Genomic DNA, 18,697 nt, shown 5'->3' on the forward strand with positions numbered 1-18,697 from the left:
GCAGTGTTAACCTGGCTGTATGGCTTTGGGGACCTGTGTAGTGTCTCTGCATGGGATTGTGCCGTGTCATGCCTTGAGGATGTACCATCCCCTTCTGAGACAGAGCAAGATCTGCCACATTTTGCCCCTGTGTCACACAGGTGGGACAGGGGATTTTCATAGGAAGGATGGTCTGTGTTGCTCAGAGGAGCAGTGAGGAAGACCACAGAGTGAAAGGAAAAGGTTGTGGCAAAGTTCTGTAGAGTGGGCCTGAATCACCGGGAGAATTCGAAAAGGTAAGAAGCGGGTTGATTATTTTATGCCATGGAATTAAATGAAACAGACTCAAACCAAAGAAAATAAAGCATTTTCTCATGCAATGTGCAGTTAAGAAATCAAACTCCCTATGCCAGTATTTTGTGTGTGTTGGACATTTATACAGGCTCAAAAAGCTAATTAGACAAATAAAGGAAAAAGCCACCCAAAGCTGACAAATCTCAAGACTCAGTTTAGGCTAAGGAAGTCCTGGGGCAGCAGCCACTTGAGGCCAGGATGTCAAAGAAATATCACTACTCCATGGCTCTAGTCTTGCATTTTTTCCCTGTCACCTGCTGCTGGCCAGTGGTGCTGCCAGCCCAGGTTCGGAGAAGAGTAGAGCTCTTCCCAGGTGGCACTGCCATATTTGTAGCACATCTCATAAGTGTTCCCCTATCTCCAAGGAGCTTCTTGTGGGTAACTTAAAACAGTGTACCTCCACCAGAGCTGTTCAGCTGATAGGCATGTCTTTGAAAGAAGAACAATCAGAATCACAGAGAATCCTGAGCTGGAAGGGACCCTAAGGATCATTTGGCTTTAACACCCCCCTGTCACGGGTAGGGATGGCCACTCATTAGATCAGGTTGCTCAGGGCCCCAAGATTAGGACCACAAAAAAAAAAAAAAAAAAAAAACCAACAAAAGGCAAAATCATGTTGTTCTTTTTTTTTCATGCAAGGTTTTACCCAGACTTCAGAAGAAATGCATGCCACCAGCTCATGACTTACACCGAGAAAAATTACAACATAGCCCACAAAGAATATATTGCTTGGATAAAAATTTAGACCAACTCATATCAACTTAAGTAGTGTAGGAATACAGTACTAAACCCAAGACACTGTGTGTATAATTTTGAGAAAAATTCAAGCATGTGTTGCCACAGACAGGTTAGCACCAGCATTTTTGATCTTTAACAAAAGCTCTTACTTAGTAACTTCAAATACTACAGAAAGATCTAGTAGCATCTAAAAAGTGATGTAAGCAAAGAGTTGAGTAGCTGTAATGCTGAGCAGCTGATTGATATTTGTCAGGCTTCCAAAGCTCTGCTCAATCCCTATGTTCGAGTCAAGCAAATGAGAAAAGGAAATTCAGAAAAGGACGATAATTACCGGTGTCTCTCAGCAAAGGCCTTGAAGGTTTCCATATTGGCTCCTGCCTTTTTCAGCCTGACAGGAATTAGCCCAGAGAAACCTTGTGTATGAAAAAGAATTGTGTAATTTAACAACACTGTTCATATGTTCAGGATCTCCTTTGAACAACCAAGCGAGCCAGAAATCTAATGAACAAACAGTTGAATGTAACCTCTGGATAACCCTCTAATCTTCTCCATTCCCCTTGAAAATCTGTGGAGGAAAACACTAGGAGACAACATATTGAAAAGCCTGACCAAGGGAACTGCTGGCGGACAGCTAGGCATGGGTGTTTCTCTTGTTTGCAAATTTTAGCAATTAAGAAAGTGTTGAAAGATTCTGAAAACATGTTATCATTGAGAGAAGAGAGACTCCCAGGATTTAAATGTCAGACAGAAATAGGGTAAAAGACTGATTGGCTTTAGTTGATAGCAAGTCAAAACTAAATTCAGATTTTGCCCTCGAACAACATAAGCTGTCAAATATGAAAGTGAGCAAGTCATTCTTCTTCTGATTTCACAGACTGTGAATACCAAAGCAACACATACCATAATAACAAGGCAGTGTTGAGAGGAGCTCTAAAACTCCATCTGATCCTCCATATGTTGCAAGACAAGTAAGAGTTTCTGAAGGAGACAGAGTCCTCAGTGAGAAGAAAATGTCTGAAAGACTCTGGAGATGGTTTTCTGGGCAGATACCATTAGAGAAGGAAAGCAGAAATAAAAAAAAGCCAGATATTGATTTGGAAAAGCTGTGAATAAGGTTAAATATTTGCAAATAACCCATCAAGAAGCTAACATCTAATCAAAGCCATGGTCTTTCATTTTATGCCAGAAAACTAATTATATTGAATTAAGTCAAAAGAACAAAATTATTTGAAAATAAAATATGTCAAAGGAATCAACATGAATCTTAAATTCATGAGGAATGATGACCTAGCCACCAAATCAAATATGGGTTTGCAAATGTAATTAAGAAAATCAAAATAATTCTGCATCAATCATTAAACAATTAAAGCATGGGGAGTAATGAGGGAAATGATGGCAGTCAAGAAAAAAGGAAACATCTAATAATTGTTTTCTAAAAAATAAAAATAATGAAAAACTCTGAGAGGTGTGCTTTGCTCTGAATTGAAAATCTCAATGTGCCTTTTGACTCTCAGTTGCTGTTGATCTCTGGTCTCATTGTCTGCAAAGGAAGCTTTGTTTCCACTCATCCTCTGCCCATTATTTACAGAGAAGGACATAATTCACCTTGTGGAGGTGCTGTTATATCTTGGGGCAATCCAGTTTGATCTTGCCAAAGTGACTCAGCAAACAAAGCAGCATAATTTGTTACCGAACTTCTGACCACTCTTTTAAACAAGCCGATCATTGGTCCCACAAACAAGGATGAAGGTTGTCTGAGAACAAGAGTCTAGAATGACACAGAAATGAAACCAGCAGACAAACAAGGAATAAGAGATCATTAGATTGGAGACAGCTAGTATTACTTGGACAGAGCCATGGCTTGTACGGCCATAAGACTGAATGATAAGCATCTTGGAACTACTTCACATTTTAAAACTTAAAGCAAGCACTCTACATTGCTCCCTGAGGTCCATGCAAAAGTAACGGTTTGGTAGGATGCTCAGCAGGAACCCATGCTGCTGGCAAAGTCAACAGCACCATTCCTATAGCAGCAGATTCTTTCCCAATAGCTCATTGATTCTTATTTCTTCTGATTTGGGCATCCAGAAGGTTCACTGCCCAAGTATGACATCTACATCTGAAACAACCATAAATGTGCTTTTTTACACCATCCCAGAGAAGTTGCAGATGAAAATTTATGCTTAGAAGATAATAAATAAAAGAAGCATCACAGACCAGCCTAAAAACCATCTTGACCCTGCTCCTGCTTAAAATTTAGTTACGTGCTAGTAAGAAAAATAATGGCACAGAGGAAATGCCTTTCCCTGCAGAAAAACAGAGTTCTGTCATCTCTTTCTCCTACACATGGACTGGATGAACCAGAAAAGACATTTCACTCTTGGGGTTTTTATTCCAAAACATGTCTAAGGATTAGGATATTACTCACATAGATGATTGCTTACTACAAAAGTCATCTGTTTTATACTTGAAAATAAATAGGCAATGAAATATCTCAATGTATTCCATTGTACCCTTTACTAAAATGCATTTGTGTGCTTAACGTTAACCTTCCCATTCAAATGTCATTAGCTGCTAATTAAGATGTTGATATGCTGATTGTATATCTTGCAGTAGAGATGATTTGCAGGCACTTACTAGGTGTTTATCAAACTCCAGCACACGTATTGGTTTAGCATGTGTGGCACATTTAATTTACTGAACACTGTCCCAGTTCTCCACTCTTTTTTTTTTCCTGGTACATAATGAGCAAAACATGGCAAGTTGTCAGGAATAACCTCAGAAGAGAAGTAAAAGTAAGTGACATAGGCACTCTTGTGCAAACAGTTTTTACCTATGATTTCAAGAAAGCTTATTTAGAAATCTCTAGAACTATGCCAGCATATTACTAACAAAATGAATAAGCCTTCGGAATTTGTCTATAATTTACACTGTCACATAGTCAGAGACAGAAGCCTCCACAATGTTAAAGGGTTTTACTCAAGCAACTTCCTTGCTACTGGCAAGAAGAGTTTAAATCAGAGAAAGGCAGTGATGATTCTGCTAGTGCAAAAGCAGTTCTGCAACACAGGGTACATTTTCACAGGACTTTTTAATATGATTTATGAATATTTGCTCGCAACATAATTGTCTTTTCTGCTGACATTTTCAAAGCAACACTGTGATTTGTTGGGTCTCCTGAGAGTCCAAGTACAAAACTGATAATTATATTAAATATACATAGACAATAAAGAGTGTGTTTACATAACTATGCCCATAAATATCTGGTTGAACAGTCATTGTTCTCAAAACCCTTTTAAGCAGCTCTCAGAGGGATCCAATTCTAATGACATGATGGTTTAAAAGATGTTGCTCAGTCTTGTTCCATATTTAATTAACTTTCCTTTTTTAAACTTGTGATGGTGGAGACAATAACAAATAGCTCTGAAAAGAGAACGAGCCTTGAAACATGAGTGAGACCTTGTCAGGCTTTTGTGTGCCACACACAGAAGAAGATCTGCACACAAGGGTCGGTGGCCAGGGACTGTCCAGCTCCTGGGGGACTCCGTTGATGTAGCAGGCACAGTTCACTACGACTAATAACAACAGCAACAACAACAATAATAATTAAACAAATCTTCTGCATACAAATAAGGGAAGTGACATAGGGAGGGAAAGTGAATGTATTAAATAGAATTGGTAGAATAGGCCTAAACTTGTTTATTTTTGTGCTGCTGTAGAGCAGTGAAGCAAATACTTTAAAGAGAATGGCACATCGCCCACTAAGATGCAAAGGGCGTGTGAGCATTAATTGAGCACCAGTGTATGACTGAACACATTAAGCAGGAATCAAGGTAACGTTTCTAAATTCAGGGGCAGTCTTATTCTATGGAGTCCTTCACATTGCCTCATCCTAGACAGGGCTGCTACACCAGCACAATATTCTGTTTTCACACCGAGATATTTTTAATTGTCACCAATTATAATTCATTTGCTTTTATGTGTCCTGGTTGTCACAATATTAACATTTGTAAGTCTTTCCCTTTGCAGGCTGTGAGAATCTGTTGTGACATCTCAATAAAGTGGGATTCAATCAAGGTGTGAATGAATTGTTAATCTTGTTATAAATAGAAAATGCCATATGTTGGTAAGGAAGGGACGTCTCCCTTTTTGTGTTGTTGAGAACAGTGGTAATGAAACAAAGTGAGTGGTCATGCCAGAATTACTAATAAAGTCCAGTCACTGAGACATGGAAAGAACTTCAACTTTCCTCCTGCTCTTAAGAAGGAAGGGATAACTATTAATGTGTTCTAAGCAGAATTTTTGAAACATTTTTCATGGGGTTTGCAAAGTGACTTATAAATCAGGAAAAGTAGTGAGAGCACTGGGCTTGGAGTGAACCAAAGAAATTCTGACAACTTCCATGTGGACTGAACCAGTAAAAATGGATTGGAAAGTCTAACTTACAGGCAACTGGCTACAAACACATTTATGAAAGTACAAATTCCGGGTTTGGGTAGCTGAATGTCATAAAGGCCTAATACATGCTTATTCCTGGACTATCTTTTGTTCAGATAAGGGATCAGTGCCTTTCCTCATAAATTCAGTGCTCAGATATTGTCTGGGCAGGTCACTTCACTTCTGCAGTATAAATTCTCTATTTATATCTGCTTTAGGTCTGGGACATTTCCTAAACATAACTCTGGCAAACAAACAGAAGGACTAATTGCTTTATTAAACTATCACTTAGAGCAGAACTCATGTCCACTTGAAATCCTGGGAATATAGACTGTCTCAGAGGTAAAAGGATACCTTGTCCACCAGTCAATCCACCCAACTCTTGAACAGATTTATCCTTTTATATTGGGCTAAGGGCACGAGGAGGGGCTTCTCTTAGCTTTTGCTAACCCAGGGCAGAGAAAGGCACTCCACAGCTGAAATGCACACGTGCACACAGAGTGCCTGTCTCTTTTTCCAACAGGCAAGATGATCTGCCTCTCCTGTTGATTTTTCTAAATGCTGTGGTAATTCCCCAAGCAGTACTCAGCTCTCATTGGGAAGTTCGGATGTCTTCCATAATCTATTTAAACAGCTATTTAGGTATCACTGAGAGACCTGTTACTTTAGAAAAGGTAAGAGGATTCCAGCACTTGATACCAGCAGCCAGCTCTCAGAAGCCACCTGGGGCTGCCCTTGGCCACAAGACCCTTCTATTCCCCTGAGCCAACCTCAAGGGACAATGGATGCATGAAGTCTTCATCCCATTTGCTGTTGCTGTGTTTACTGTTCCTTTATTTACGTATCTAGAAATTCAACATCTCTGCATGTTTTGCAAGCTGTCATGACATGAGACGCTAGTAATAGACTGTTTTGCTTGCTAACATATTTTTGACATATTTTAGCTTTGATTATAAGATTGCATCTTTCCTTGCTACCATCTGTCTCAACTCAGTGGCACTCTGGCATTTACAAAAACAGTAGGGTGTAATATTTCTTATATACTTGAACTCTACTACAAACATGTTATTTTCAGTCTTAACCAATATGTCACACTTTCACACATGAAGGCTGAAATGCCTTATATCCTTTAAGGTATCTGTCAAAAATAAAGAACATATCACATTCAATTTGGCTGAGATGAGTAATATATTAATGAGAATAAGAATGGGAACAGTTTCTGACTTATAAATAGAACTGGCATTTTACAAGCCTTATGTATTCATGCCTGCATTTATCCTTTTGTCAGCACAAATGAGATATTAATACAAAACCTGGGAATTTCTTTCTTGAATTTAGCAAAATCTGCACAATATTTTCAAAGCTGCAGTATTAAATATGACATATTTTTTTCTTGGAATATCTGGTAGCCAACACTTTCTGACTTTACTTTTCTCTCTGTCCTCCATCTGTAAAGAGTCGAATTGTTACACTCAGCAAACTGGAAATCACACTTTATATCTACCTTGACAGCACTAGGCGAGCAGTTCTAGACATTTGGACTTGTTGTGATGTGTGGCTGTTTAAAGGCAGTATTTCAGCAGCACTGGTTTTCATGGGATTAAACTAGAATTCCAGCAATAGGATGAGATACTAGAATAGCTGGAGAATGCTTTTTTGGCTTTTTTTGTAGGTGAGCTGGAGTAGTGGGGGACAGTGCAGTAGGCAAGGAGAGTTTTTATCCCCTTTTTTCTTCTCCTTGAAGCTGCAGTCAGGAGCCAATTCAGACCTGAGCAAAGGCGTGAGGTGTTGTGAGAGCTCCCCCCAGGGCGTGGTGCCAGTGATCATCACCCCACTGTGAGCACCACCTCCAATTCTGCTACCCATGCCAGAGGAGAGGGTCAGGGATGTCAGCTTAATAGCACTGCTGGCCAGAGCTGTGGTGGCTCCCTCTTGCCAGCACCAGACCCAGCTCACCAGGTGATGCTTCATTTAAATTTACCGATAATTACACAAGCAAGATGTGTGGTGACTCCTCTGGCTACCAATGTGTCAAGTGTGTAAGTATGAAATTGCTGAGACAGACAAATAAAAGAAACAAATAAATCCAGAAAACAGTGGATATCACTCTCAAGCACATATTGCTTTTCAGTGGGCCAGCAAATTTGTTTATACTATTGCATTTATTTCATACCTACCTTTGAGAAAAACAACCTGTTTTACTGAGCAGTGTACAGGTCCTGATACAATGGGATTCCAGATCTTGGTGGTTCTTTAGGTAATATAACAGCAGTAATATTAATGCTACTTTCTAAGGAAAAAGACAAGACACCAAGCACACTCACACATAATGGTAAACTGAATTTATTTCCTTTTGGAAAACAATTCCAGTAATCTCCAGGTTCAGACCGCAGAGTAAACATTAATAACAGTAACATACAGGTTAGTTCAACTGATTCAAGAATTTGGCCATGTGAAATCATTAAGGAAAGTCTTGAACACTCAAAGCTTCAAATGGTATCCAGGAAAAAAAATTCTTTGACAAACTACATAACAACTATTGCATATATGGTAATGCTATCTGTCATATCGCAAGGCTTACAAATATATATACGGGCCTTATTCAACTGTGGGTTCCTGCTCTGTGAGAAAGAGTCTCTTCATATTTTTTGCAAGAATCTTCAGCAATAAAAAATAGTCTTAGATTCATCCGTTTGTATACCAAAAGAGAGATTTCTGGACTGAAGTTTAAACGAAAGGGAGGCCAAACAGAGCTGCAATGGAACATAGCTTTTACTTTCTCCCTCCTCCTTGAAAATGACATTTTTTCTTAAGCTATTTTTTTCTCCTCACACAGTATTATTATTATTTGTATCTTTTCTGAATAGGGCCCAAGTCCACTTGTCTTTATAAGACCATTTTAGTATCAGACAACATAATACATGTGCAACACTTTATATACAGGAAGTCTATCCGGTGCTCAAAAGTTCAAACACATGAACATCCAACAGTTTCGATAATACAAGTTTTATGGTACAATACAATGATTCTGAATAATATACATTAACAATGAAAGTTTCGTGCAAAGAGTAAAATGTGTTCCCTTTTTGTGCCACAAAGAATTCTCTGGAAGAGACGGGCCTTGCACTAACTGCTGTGCTGGGTCATCGTATGATTCTGCAACAAAAACAAAAGAAACAACTTAGTCACAGGACAGGCATTTCTGTATGAAAGAAAGATGCAAAAACAATTTTCCCAACATATCTTGTAAAATGATGGGCTGGATAAAGAGAATATTTTTGACCCCTCCTTGTTTAAACTAGCCAGAAACAGCATAAGTATGGAAGAGAGGAGTTTTTGCCAGCTGTTTCACACCAGTATCCTTTACATGTGCCACAAGAAGGGCAACACAGTCTCTGCAGACAGGGTGTGGGCTGACCTGCCATAGTGAAATTGCAGACCATGTCAGTGATCCTGGTGTCTGCTTACACATGGCTCATGGTTTATGCATTGCAAAAATGAGAAGTGCATTTGCCCTAAGTCTCATGCTAACTGGCCTGTGCTTCCTACACTGTGGCACTGCTTCAATTGCACCCCTGCAGTAAAACCTATTTCTCCCACATGGGAAGAGAAACTCTGCTAGAGAGCTCAGAGACTGATGAGAAAACAGGAGGGGCTGGCACAGTCTGCTCTTTGGCCACCAAAACCCACAGGTATTTTTCTTCAGGTGAAGGCAGTGCCTTATGTGCAGTAACACAGCATGGACTTTGGAGTCCTAAATTCTTCTTTCCTGTACAAGTAATCACTAAATCAAGCAGCAAACACCAGTTTCACCCTCTTTCCTCCTCACCCCTCAAACAAAATTGACCACTTTCAGAAAGATGCTATTGTGCTGCCTGTACTGGCTCAGATCCTTCACAAGCATTGACCCAAGAGCAAGGGACCAATCCAATACATCTTAAGTTTTCTGCAGTGTACACTGGATCCACAGATAACTAGAAAATGTCTGTGAATGCTACTTGGACAACAGGGCAGCCACTGATTAGTGATGAATTTTCCCCTTAGTAATCGGGGCCAGATTTGGGCCAGTGACCCAGAGGGCAGGGGTGTCACATCCCATGATTTGCTCCCAGCACATCCAGACCCTTCACTCCACTTTATTAAGTTAATCTGTCTTTAAACCTCTTTGGGCTAACGCACTCTAGGATGAACCTGTTCCCACAAGACAGTCATCATTTACAACAAAGTGAACATCTACTGAACCATACCCTCCAGAGCCACCCATGAAAGGGCACATGAAAACAGCCTCGGTGAAACGAATGTGAATTACAGCGTGACTGCAGACCAGCCTAAAAATCCTCTCTCCCATCCTCCTTCACTCTTCCCTAAACCATGCACGCACACAAATAATAGTTCATGGGACATTTGGCAAGGAAAGGATCTTACAGTAAGACTGAGGAATTTTTAATGTAGTGCCATTCTCAAGATTAAAGGAAAATGACCCAGTGACACTCAAAGATGCAATTTCCAGATGTGAATACAAAATGATTTAATGCTGATGGCAGGAATTCCAGACTGTCCAAGGCCAAAGAGTGTTAGAAAAATACGCTCCACCACTTGATTTCATCTAGTTCCTCATCCTTCCCATAAAATCATTTCAAAAGACTGTAAAGCACTAACAATAGATGCAGCCAAAAATGCTGGCTGGTCACAGGTAATGGGCTCTGACTTTAAAGCACAAAAGCAAGGAAATTAAGAGTTAAGCCTGACAGTCAGTCCTTTTGTCATCCTGTTGTGTCCATTTATTGCAGCACTTACGGCATAACACCACAGGCTTATTGGAGACCCTGCAGTACCTAGAAACAACAGGACAAGTTAAATATGGGGTGGCAGCCTGAATTCTGATTTTCTTCTCTGCTTCTGAGCAGGTGAAGTAATATACCAATTGTTACATTGCAGACAGATATTTGGGGGGGGGTCTTTTGTTTCTAGTCTACTGAGAGTAAGCATGTCAGTCATGCCCATTTTTTATTTCTTTTCACTAAGTGAAAAATGCATAATCAGTAGGAAGCAGGATGAACAGTTGCATATGAAGCAGTCAAAAGGTGTTTTAAAATTGCAGCCGTAACCCTGGCTGCAATGACATTTTTGATTAGAAAATAAAAATGCCCAAATATGAAGGAGACAAAATAAAGCACAGCATAAGGACTGACTTGCCCCAGCTCTCAGTGTCCCTGACTCCTGTGCCCTGGTGCAAAATGAGATTCTCTGGAGATAATGAAGAAATAATAGGAAAAAACCAAACAAGCGTTGCAGAGAAGAATGAGACAGGGCAGGATAGGAACATGAGGAAATGCTTTGAACAGTTTAGGCCTTAAAAAGGCAACAAGATGTGTTGTAAACAGTCAAAACAAAACACAGTTTCCACAGTAATTAAGGCTCCCCAAACATTAGGGACTAGGGAGGAATACCTATTTGGCTAAGCTGCAAAAAAATACAAAGTGGAAGTGCTTCAGGAACATAACATTGACAAGACAAGCAGGCAAGGGATGGGAGGGGAGAGATAAGAAAAGGAGGAAAATTCTGTAATCCTACAGAGAGCCATATTCCACTCTACCAAAAGCCATCTATTGGAGACCCCATGTCTAAGTGACTGAAAATTGCAAACATTAATCCCAGTTATGAACCGTTGTTGTTTTTATGAGGGGTGTTGTGTTTAAAAATTTAGGGCAAAATTTCTCCTCTATTATCCAGGCAGCAGATCTCGACTGTGATAGTGTCTTTGCCTCGTGTGCAGCGAGCTCCCGCCTCCCTGGCAGTGGGAGATCAGGCACGTGGGGAAAGCGGAATTTGGAGCTCCCGCCGGCAGGGACGCGGCAGGGCCATGGGAGCGCGGCACACCCAGGGAGAGCACAATATTGCACTTGAGATCCCCTGAGTGCCTCGGAGAGCACGCTGCCCTTCACTAAAAACACACTATACAAGCCTGAAACACGCCTCCTCCAGAAACCTCAACTAGCTTGCCTGACTTTGGAGCAGTTAGTACCTCCACTTGCCAAAGAGAAGTCATTTAGCGAAGTACAGGAGGTATCATATGCTCCCCTCCTTTGCCTCCCCCAAATCTGATTGTGCATTAGCACATCTGTTTAATTATGTGTTAGTCTCCCTACAAAGCAAAAATGTCAATTTCCTGCTTAGCCATGGAAAGGGGAAAATATTTTTTCTCAATGTAATCTTTCCTGGACTTCAGCAACAGCTGTGTTCCAATTTCCAAGAGCTGGGATCTCATGAGGAGACACTAGTTTGCAAATACAAATTCAAGCTTTGCATGCACAAAATGGAGGAATGGGGAAGCCGGAGGGGTGTGTGTGTCACTGCATTTGTTATCATGTAGACACAAACCAGGAAAACCCCTACATCCTCAATTTCTATGTCTCAGTGTTACCTGGAAAGCAGGTATATTAACTGGGAAAATCTGAATTTAGTATTTTTCACAAGCAAAAGAAACTCTTTAAGTGCATTTGCCCTATTCCTAGAAATAATTATTTTTGATAGCTGGATCCAGAATCCCAACTGTTATGTGACCTACTATAAAATTACATGCCACCACTTTTCTGGATGAAAATGCTTTGAGATATCCATGTTACTAGTGTTAAGGACTTGAAAACACACAAAGAATTTCAGGATAATACTGTGTGGAAGAATCTCCTTTGCAAACAAATTCAAAAAGGTTTCTTTGCAGAAAGGCTGGAGACAACAGAGGCAATAATACCTGTTGTTTGGTGCATGCCTTTGTGTTTCAGAGGGAGCATGAGAAGTAATAGCTAGCAAAAAGTTCCCGCCCACAGCATCAAAATTAAAGAAGAAAAAAATACCCACAGATAGCCACAGACTCAGTGGCCCATTAGAATCCTTAATGTGAAATGTGGTTTCATTCAATTTAAATGGGACTTCTCTATTTTATGAGCAGATGAACCAAGACATGGCTGTACCTGACAAACAGTGCAAACAGGGTACAAGTGAAGAGGCATAAAGATGAAATGTAGGTGCATTATTTCAACAGATGGTAACAGTACCACAGCAGCATGTTATTTTTTCCTTAGTTCAGGAACACAAACATGAGTAATCAATCATCACTGATTAAGTAATTATGGTACCCTACATGTTATCACTTATCTGGAATCCTTTATCTATGTACCTTACAGACCATCTAGTATTTTTTTGCTTTCATAAAAATAAAAATCCACCCCACTGCACTGCAATCCAGCTCCAGGTTGTAAAACAGAGCTCCACATTACTATCAACCTTTAAGCGCCACAATTTACTCTTTTTTTTAACAAAAGCAATTGGTTTCCAACAGTCTGGATAATAAGTCTTTTGACCTGCATTCTTCTTTGACCCATTAAGGTCACCCCTGTGCTCGGGCATATAGCTGACTTAGGAAATGCCTGCAAGTCCTGCATTTCATCTCCTGCCCACTCAAAATAAAGCTTTCTTTAAATGTGTCTGTACGGGTCCCCAAAGACCAGGGAGGCATCCCTGTAGTGGGCAATGGAGGGACAGAAGCTTCTGCCTTTATTAATGAATGCAGACCATTATGAGTCTGGCTGGCTCCTGCACTGTTCCCAGAAGCATATACTGTACGTGACTTAAAATGCTAGAATATTGACACAAAGCGAGCTGGGCACCCCTAAGGAAAATTACTCCTTGGATATAATGTAGGCTCGTAACAGCTATTAGAGTACAAAATAAAACCCTCCGGGATCCAACTGACATATACCGCATTCTACCTACTCCTCAAACATTAGAAGAATTTCTTTGTGAAGGCATTCTCAAGGACAGCATTAAACTGACTTTTGTAGCAATCTGCAACAGCTTTTTGGCTTACAGCTTTTAGTACTAAATCTCTAGTTTGAATCAATATAAGTACTATATCTACCACATTAATCAATACATTTGGTTCAATACGTGTTCTATTAAATTATACTTTCTAATCAAGATTTTCTGCTTCTCTTCCCTTCTTTTTTTATTCCAACTTCTTATCCTCTACCACACTTTTCAAACTGTCTGCAGCTAAGAAGAGGATGTTGGATTTTCCAGAACCAAAGGGGAAGAAAGAAAGGCCTGTGGAAAGGCAAGCTTAGCAAAACCTAGCACAGGATCAACATGGTTTCCAGAACTTTGGTCCAATGCTCTACTACTTATCCTGGTTGCTATGACCTCTCATGCAGAAATCTCTGTATTATTATACCATGTGGAAAGGCGAGGGAGGAGGGAAGAGGAGTATTAAGTGGTAACACCAAAAACCAAATAAATGAAACTTATTCAGACCCAACTATAAAAAAAGGTTATTTTTCACACTGTTTCTTCTGTTTTTTGCGGCTTCGATATTGCAGCACAAACTTTCCTGTCAAGGCCCCATTATATTCCTGAGGGATTCTTTCCTGGTAAACTGTAATATGATTATACTCAAGGACTGAATCGATGAGTTAGATTTGTACAATGCTAAGATTAAATACAAACTATAAATTAAGATGTAAAAAAAAAAATAAAATTATTTAGTCCAGGTCTTTGGGGATATGTGAAACACTGGGATAGAAGATGTCTCCAGCAATCTGAGCGATCTACACAGTTAGAATAAATGACTTTCCCACACCTGTGTTAGATTTGGTGGAATGTGGTTGTTCTTAATAAGAAGAGAATATGAAACGAAATGTCAAAATGATAAACATGCATTTTGCAGGCATGCAATGAATTTGCCACTGTCTTACAGATAAAACCACTGCGCTGTGTCTCTCGCTTACAGTCAGTTTCTCTTTTCCTATCTCCATATAATCACTGTGAACCTGCAGAAAAACTGTTGCATTTTCTTTTGACATTTAACATCATCTCACTCAGCTCGCAATAGTGTCTTATAATAACTTCTAGATGACACTATGTCACTATTAAACAAAAAGGTGAAATAGCATAATAAAAGAGAAGAACAAGAATTCATACAATTTAAAGACAGAAAAGACCCATTAGGGCGTTTTCTCCACCCATCTTGCCAGTGTTGGATTATTGTCTATAGTGTAATTTCAAGTGTTTTGCCCAGTCCAATTTTAATTAGAGCTTCCAATGCTCCTCCTGGGAGACTATTTCACAGTTTCACAGACCTCAGGGTTAGTATTTTTTTCCTGATGCTCATCCCAGGAGAGGAAGAGGCTCAGCCAACCCCAAATCAGACATGAAACCAAATCTGCATAGTTAGGAGCTGGTTTCAGTAGAATATCTGGGCCATTTTGAACCATCTGAAAGCAGTAAACTTACTTTCAATGCCCCAACAAATTATGGCACTAGCTCCACTGATGCTGCAAGCAATAAAGAATATTCAGTTATGTGGGTTTCTAAGGCTCAGTTGCTGTATAGATGAAAAAATCAACAGTAGAGGTGGGATTTGGAGTTTTTGTACCAAGAGTAAAGGCTCCTATAGTACACTCCGCCAAATGAATTAATTGAAGGTTAGGGTCATATCCAGGCTCATTCTTTGATTCTATAATCCTTGATTGTACTGACAGAGCATCTATGGACATTCAGATTGTAAACATTTCTGTCCTTTGCACATATGTGAAAAACAAAAAGAGCAACTTCAGTTGAAACTCATTAACAAATGAGCCATTATTTCCCCTCTCAGATCCCACCCTTCCTTTCATAAAACACTAACTACAAGAAATTAACTTGAATTACTGTATCTTAAATTTCAGAACTAAGAAATGTTTCTGATGTGTTTTGCCCCACGAATTACAATGCTTCTGACACTAATATATATTCATATTTCAGTGGTCACACTTATGCTGAGTGAATGAGGGAAATAGAAAAGAGATGATGTCTAATAGTTTTTCATAGGTGAAAAGTAGGAAACTGAATGAAGACTTGGAAGTTCTGGAGAGAACAGAAAAAGTCCAGGCAATGTATCCCTGTCACCCGCATCTCCAGTACTTACTGCAGCTGGCAGAGCAGGAGGACTAACATTGAATTTATAAATTTACTACAGTAGGCAAGGAGTTTCATTCAGGCCAAGTTTGCTCACCAGCCCAGACCTAACAAAATACAGTCTCCAAAACTTCAGATTCCCAATAAAATTGATCTGAACTAAAACCAGAGCTATTTCCACAACAAGAAAGGGGCCAAATCCCAAGAGAATTGGTGTTCCCATAAATACCATTTATGTGTGGTGAGTTGATGTTTACCAGCCTTTGAGAATCAGGTCTGTTCTCAGACATGTTTGCCAATTAAGTGGTCATCTTAGGACATGACTGACCACTGTTGACAATGGTAATTTAGGAAAGCCACACTGAATTGCAGTCATTCATATAAATTAATTCACCTAAGCTATGTGATTTGATATTACGTTAATGTTTCTGAAATAGCATGACTGCTAATCAGATTTTGTTCTTTATCATATTTATGTAAAACTCTCAGTGTTCTGGTTTTTCTGCTCAGCATTTCCAGCTGGGCCAGAGAAAAACTACCTGCAAAAAAAATCTCAAATTGAAGAGCATGTTCTCAGGGATGCAAACTTAAAATTAAAACCAAACCCAAACCAAACTAAAGCCCCTGATACCTATTTTTCTTCAGAGACTTCCAGTAAGTCACTAGTAAAATGTCAATGATTCCTTTCGGATTCATTACTATATGCGAGTGCATATATCACAGATTTGTTGTATGGAAAAGAATGACATATGTTTCTGGGAACAGCAAATAAGATTTTCATCATTGTCACTAGAAGAGAACAGACACAAACACCAATGCCTGTTCACCATCCTTGCACCTTCCTCATTATGAGCGTTGGCAGGGGGCTCCCAGCTAAGCCTCTGACATAAATCAGAGTAGCTCGAAGGCTGTTTTAACCTATGGTGCCAGGCAATCGCCTCCCATAAGCCTGCCTCACCCTGTCTGTGCTCATTGAAATGCAGTGAAACTTGCAACAATGTCTTGCATTTCAGGCAAGATGTGCCTGGCTGCACGGCGGGAGGTGTGTGCATTACCCCATAAAAGAGAAAGTGATGGGGAGAGGGGGCAATAGTCAGGGCATATTCACAACAATTCTTCAAAACTGGGAAACCTCTTCTTTTATATGGCAAAGGGGCTGTCCTGATAATCAGGATCCCGGTTTAAGTCTTGTCTGTGGGAAAACAAGGCCTTTGTGATACTGCAAATGTTTGAAATTAATACACAAGCATTCTTCTCCAATAAGAAAATTGTTCATTAAGTGGGAATAAAAGCTGAAACAAAAACGGCAGAAGGAGGCACTTCTGAGAAATATATCAAAATTCTTATTACTTTAGAATATGGTTATGGTTACCCTGGTATAAATTAAGAAAAGCTCAGCTGAAATCAAGGGAGTTTCAAGACAGGAACAAATAAGAACACAGACATGCTAAACCAAAGTGAGTATTGCTTGTATACTGATTGATTCTTGCACACCGTCTGCAGAGGCCACAACCAGAAGTCTCTTCACCTTGTCAGACCCAGCAAGCCAAACCCAAAGTTGAACACATACAGATTTGTCTGCAGCTATTGTAAAACAGAGTAACAGGGGACACCAAGCCTTGATAGGCAATACCGCCTAATAAGATATTCAGGGATTAAGTCAGTGTTTTGACAAGACACGTGTTCATGGGCTAGCTGTTGCTCTGCTTTAATTTTTTTTCTTTGTTATGCTTAATTTATCATGTTGGTGCTTTCTAAACTACAACATCTTTAAACAAATTTAAGTTTGACTGACCTCCCCTTTTACATCCACAGGCAGAATTTCTACTTTGTGTTCTGATTTCAAATACCTTAAAGACAAATAAATCTGTGGGGGAGAGAGAGGTAATAAACCTGCACAACAAAAACAAACCCCTTTGTCTGACAATATGTGATCATCTTATGTGAATACAAATTTGCCTAGCTGTGAGTGAGGAACTGGCTCCTGGAACTGGAGCTGTGCTATGCACAGATTCCTTTATAGGTCAAACCCAATTAAACAAACTACTACTAAATATTTAACAGTTCAGTGCAGTAATTAGTGACAAATAATGGAAGCTTAAACTGATAATTGCACAAAAATGTCCTGTTGGAAACATTACACATTCCTCACTCCTCCTCTTTCTCTCATACTCAATGAATCCTGATCCTTTTCAAGGATTAAACTGACAAATGAATCTGGATTTTACAGATATCTATTTGGTCTGCAATGAAGTTTTCTATGACTTGCAAAAAGGAATTTTCCAAGGGGAATTCTTCTTCTCAAATTTCCATTTTGGGTTCTGTGCTTTTAAGCAGAGTAATTGCTAAAACATGAATTGATTTCAAATCTCCAACCAACCTGCAAGTTCAGAATTCAAGCTCCTGTCCATAGGACTCAAAAGGTCACCCAATTAAAATGGGGAAGCACACAGAGCTGTGATTTATATGCAAAGGGCAACCTTTAAAACAATGATACTTTCCAGTTTTCCACAGGTGCATGTACAAGAATCTCTTTGAACAAAATTACAAGTGAAATTACAAGTTTCTTGATACAGCCTGAAAGAAAAGTGCTGTAACTTGTCTGCACTCCTGTTATACAGACAGACACATCCCACACTTGTATCGATCGCCGAGTTCACCTCCCTACCTCCCTGACATAACACTGGGAATTGTGCTCACCAGGTGACATGGGGACAGCCTGGAATCTGGATTCTCCACACATTGCCAGCTGGCACGTGGGGCCTTGTACAACAGCACCTGGCACACTGGAAGTTGTGGATCATCCCAAGATTAACTCACAGTGGCCAACATTTTCGCTCAGGTGAAAGCAAACCCTGAACAAGCCCAGTTTTAAAATCAGTAAACTTTCACATATGGAAATAATATTTGGAAGTTATCCATCCATACATACACCCATTTAAGATAATGCAGAAATGGATGGGAGCATATGTTGGATCCTGAAATCAGGAATGCAAATGGCAATTTGTCCCCCTGTCCATGGTATGCCAATTTTAGACTGTGTAGGATAGAAAAGGAAAAGCTATGGTGCTCTTCTAGCTCTCCTCCTCTTCTGAAAGCTCCAAACTCAATTGTACATTGATGCATCTTTTTCCTTCAAGACAGTTTGCAAGGCAAGCCAGATTGAGCAGATTTGATGGTAACAGCCAAGGATTTCTGAGCTGATAAGCAGAGGCCCCCATGGATTTTGTGCTCTGAC

General features: G+C 39.8%; 1 protein-coding gene across 6 annotated transcripts in view; it reads right to left on the reverse strand.

Moving 5' to 3' along the window:
• Positions 1-7,902: 7,902 nt before the first annotated feature.
• ZNF521 (zinc finger protein 521) overlaps positions 7,903-18,697 on the reverse strand; it is a 230,747-nt gene continuing 219,952 nt past the window's right edge. For all 6 annotated transcript variants that reach the window (XM_058809531.1, XM_058809499.1, XM_058809515.1 and 3 more), the window contains one exon: positions 7,903-8,664. In XM_058809531.1, the coding sequence (XP_058665514.1) occupies positions 8,635-8,664 (30 nt within the window). In that variant the 3' untranslated portion in view covers positions 7,903-8,634. The remainder of the gene's footprint in view (positions 8,665-18,697) is intronic.

This window comes from Ammospiza caudacuta, chromosome 1 (assembly GCF_027887145.1).
Source record: "Ammospiza caudacuta isolate bAmmCau1 chromosome 1, bAmmCau1.pri, whole genome shotgun sequence".
NCBI classification, from domain to species: Eukaryota; Metazoa; Chordata; class Aves; order Passeriformes; family Passerellidae; genus Ammospiza; species Ammospiza caudacuta.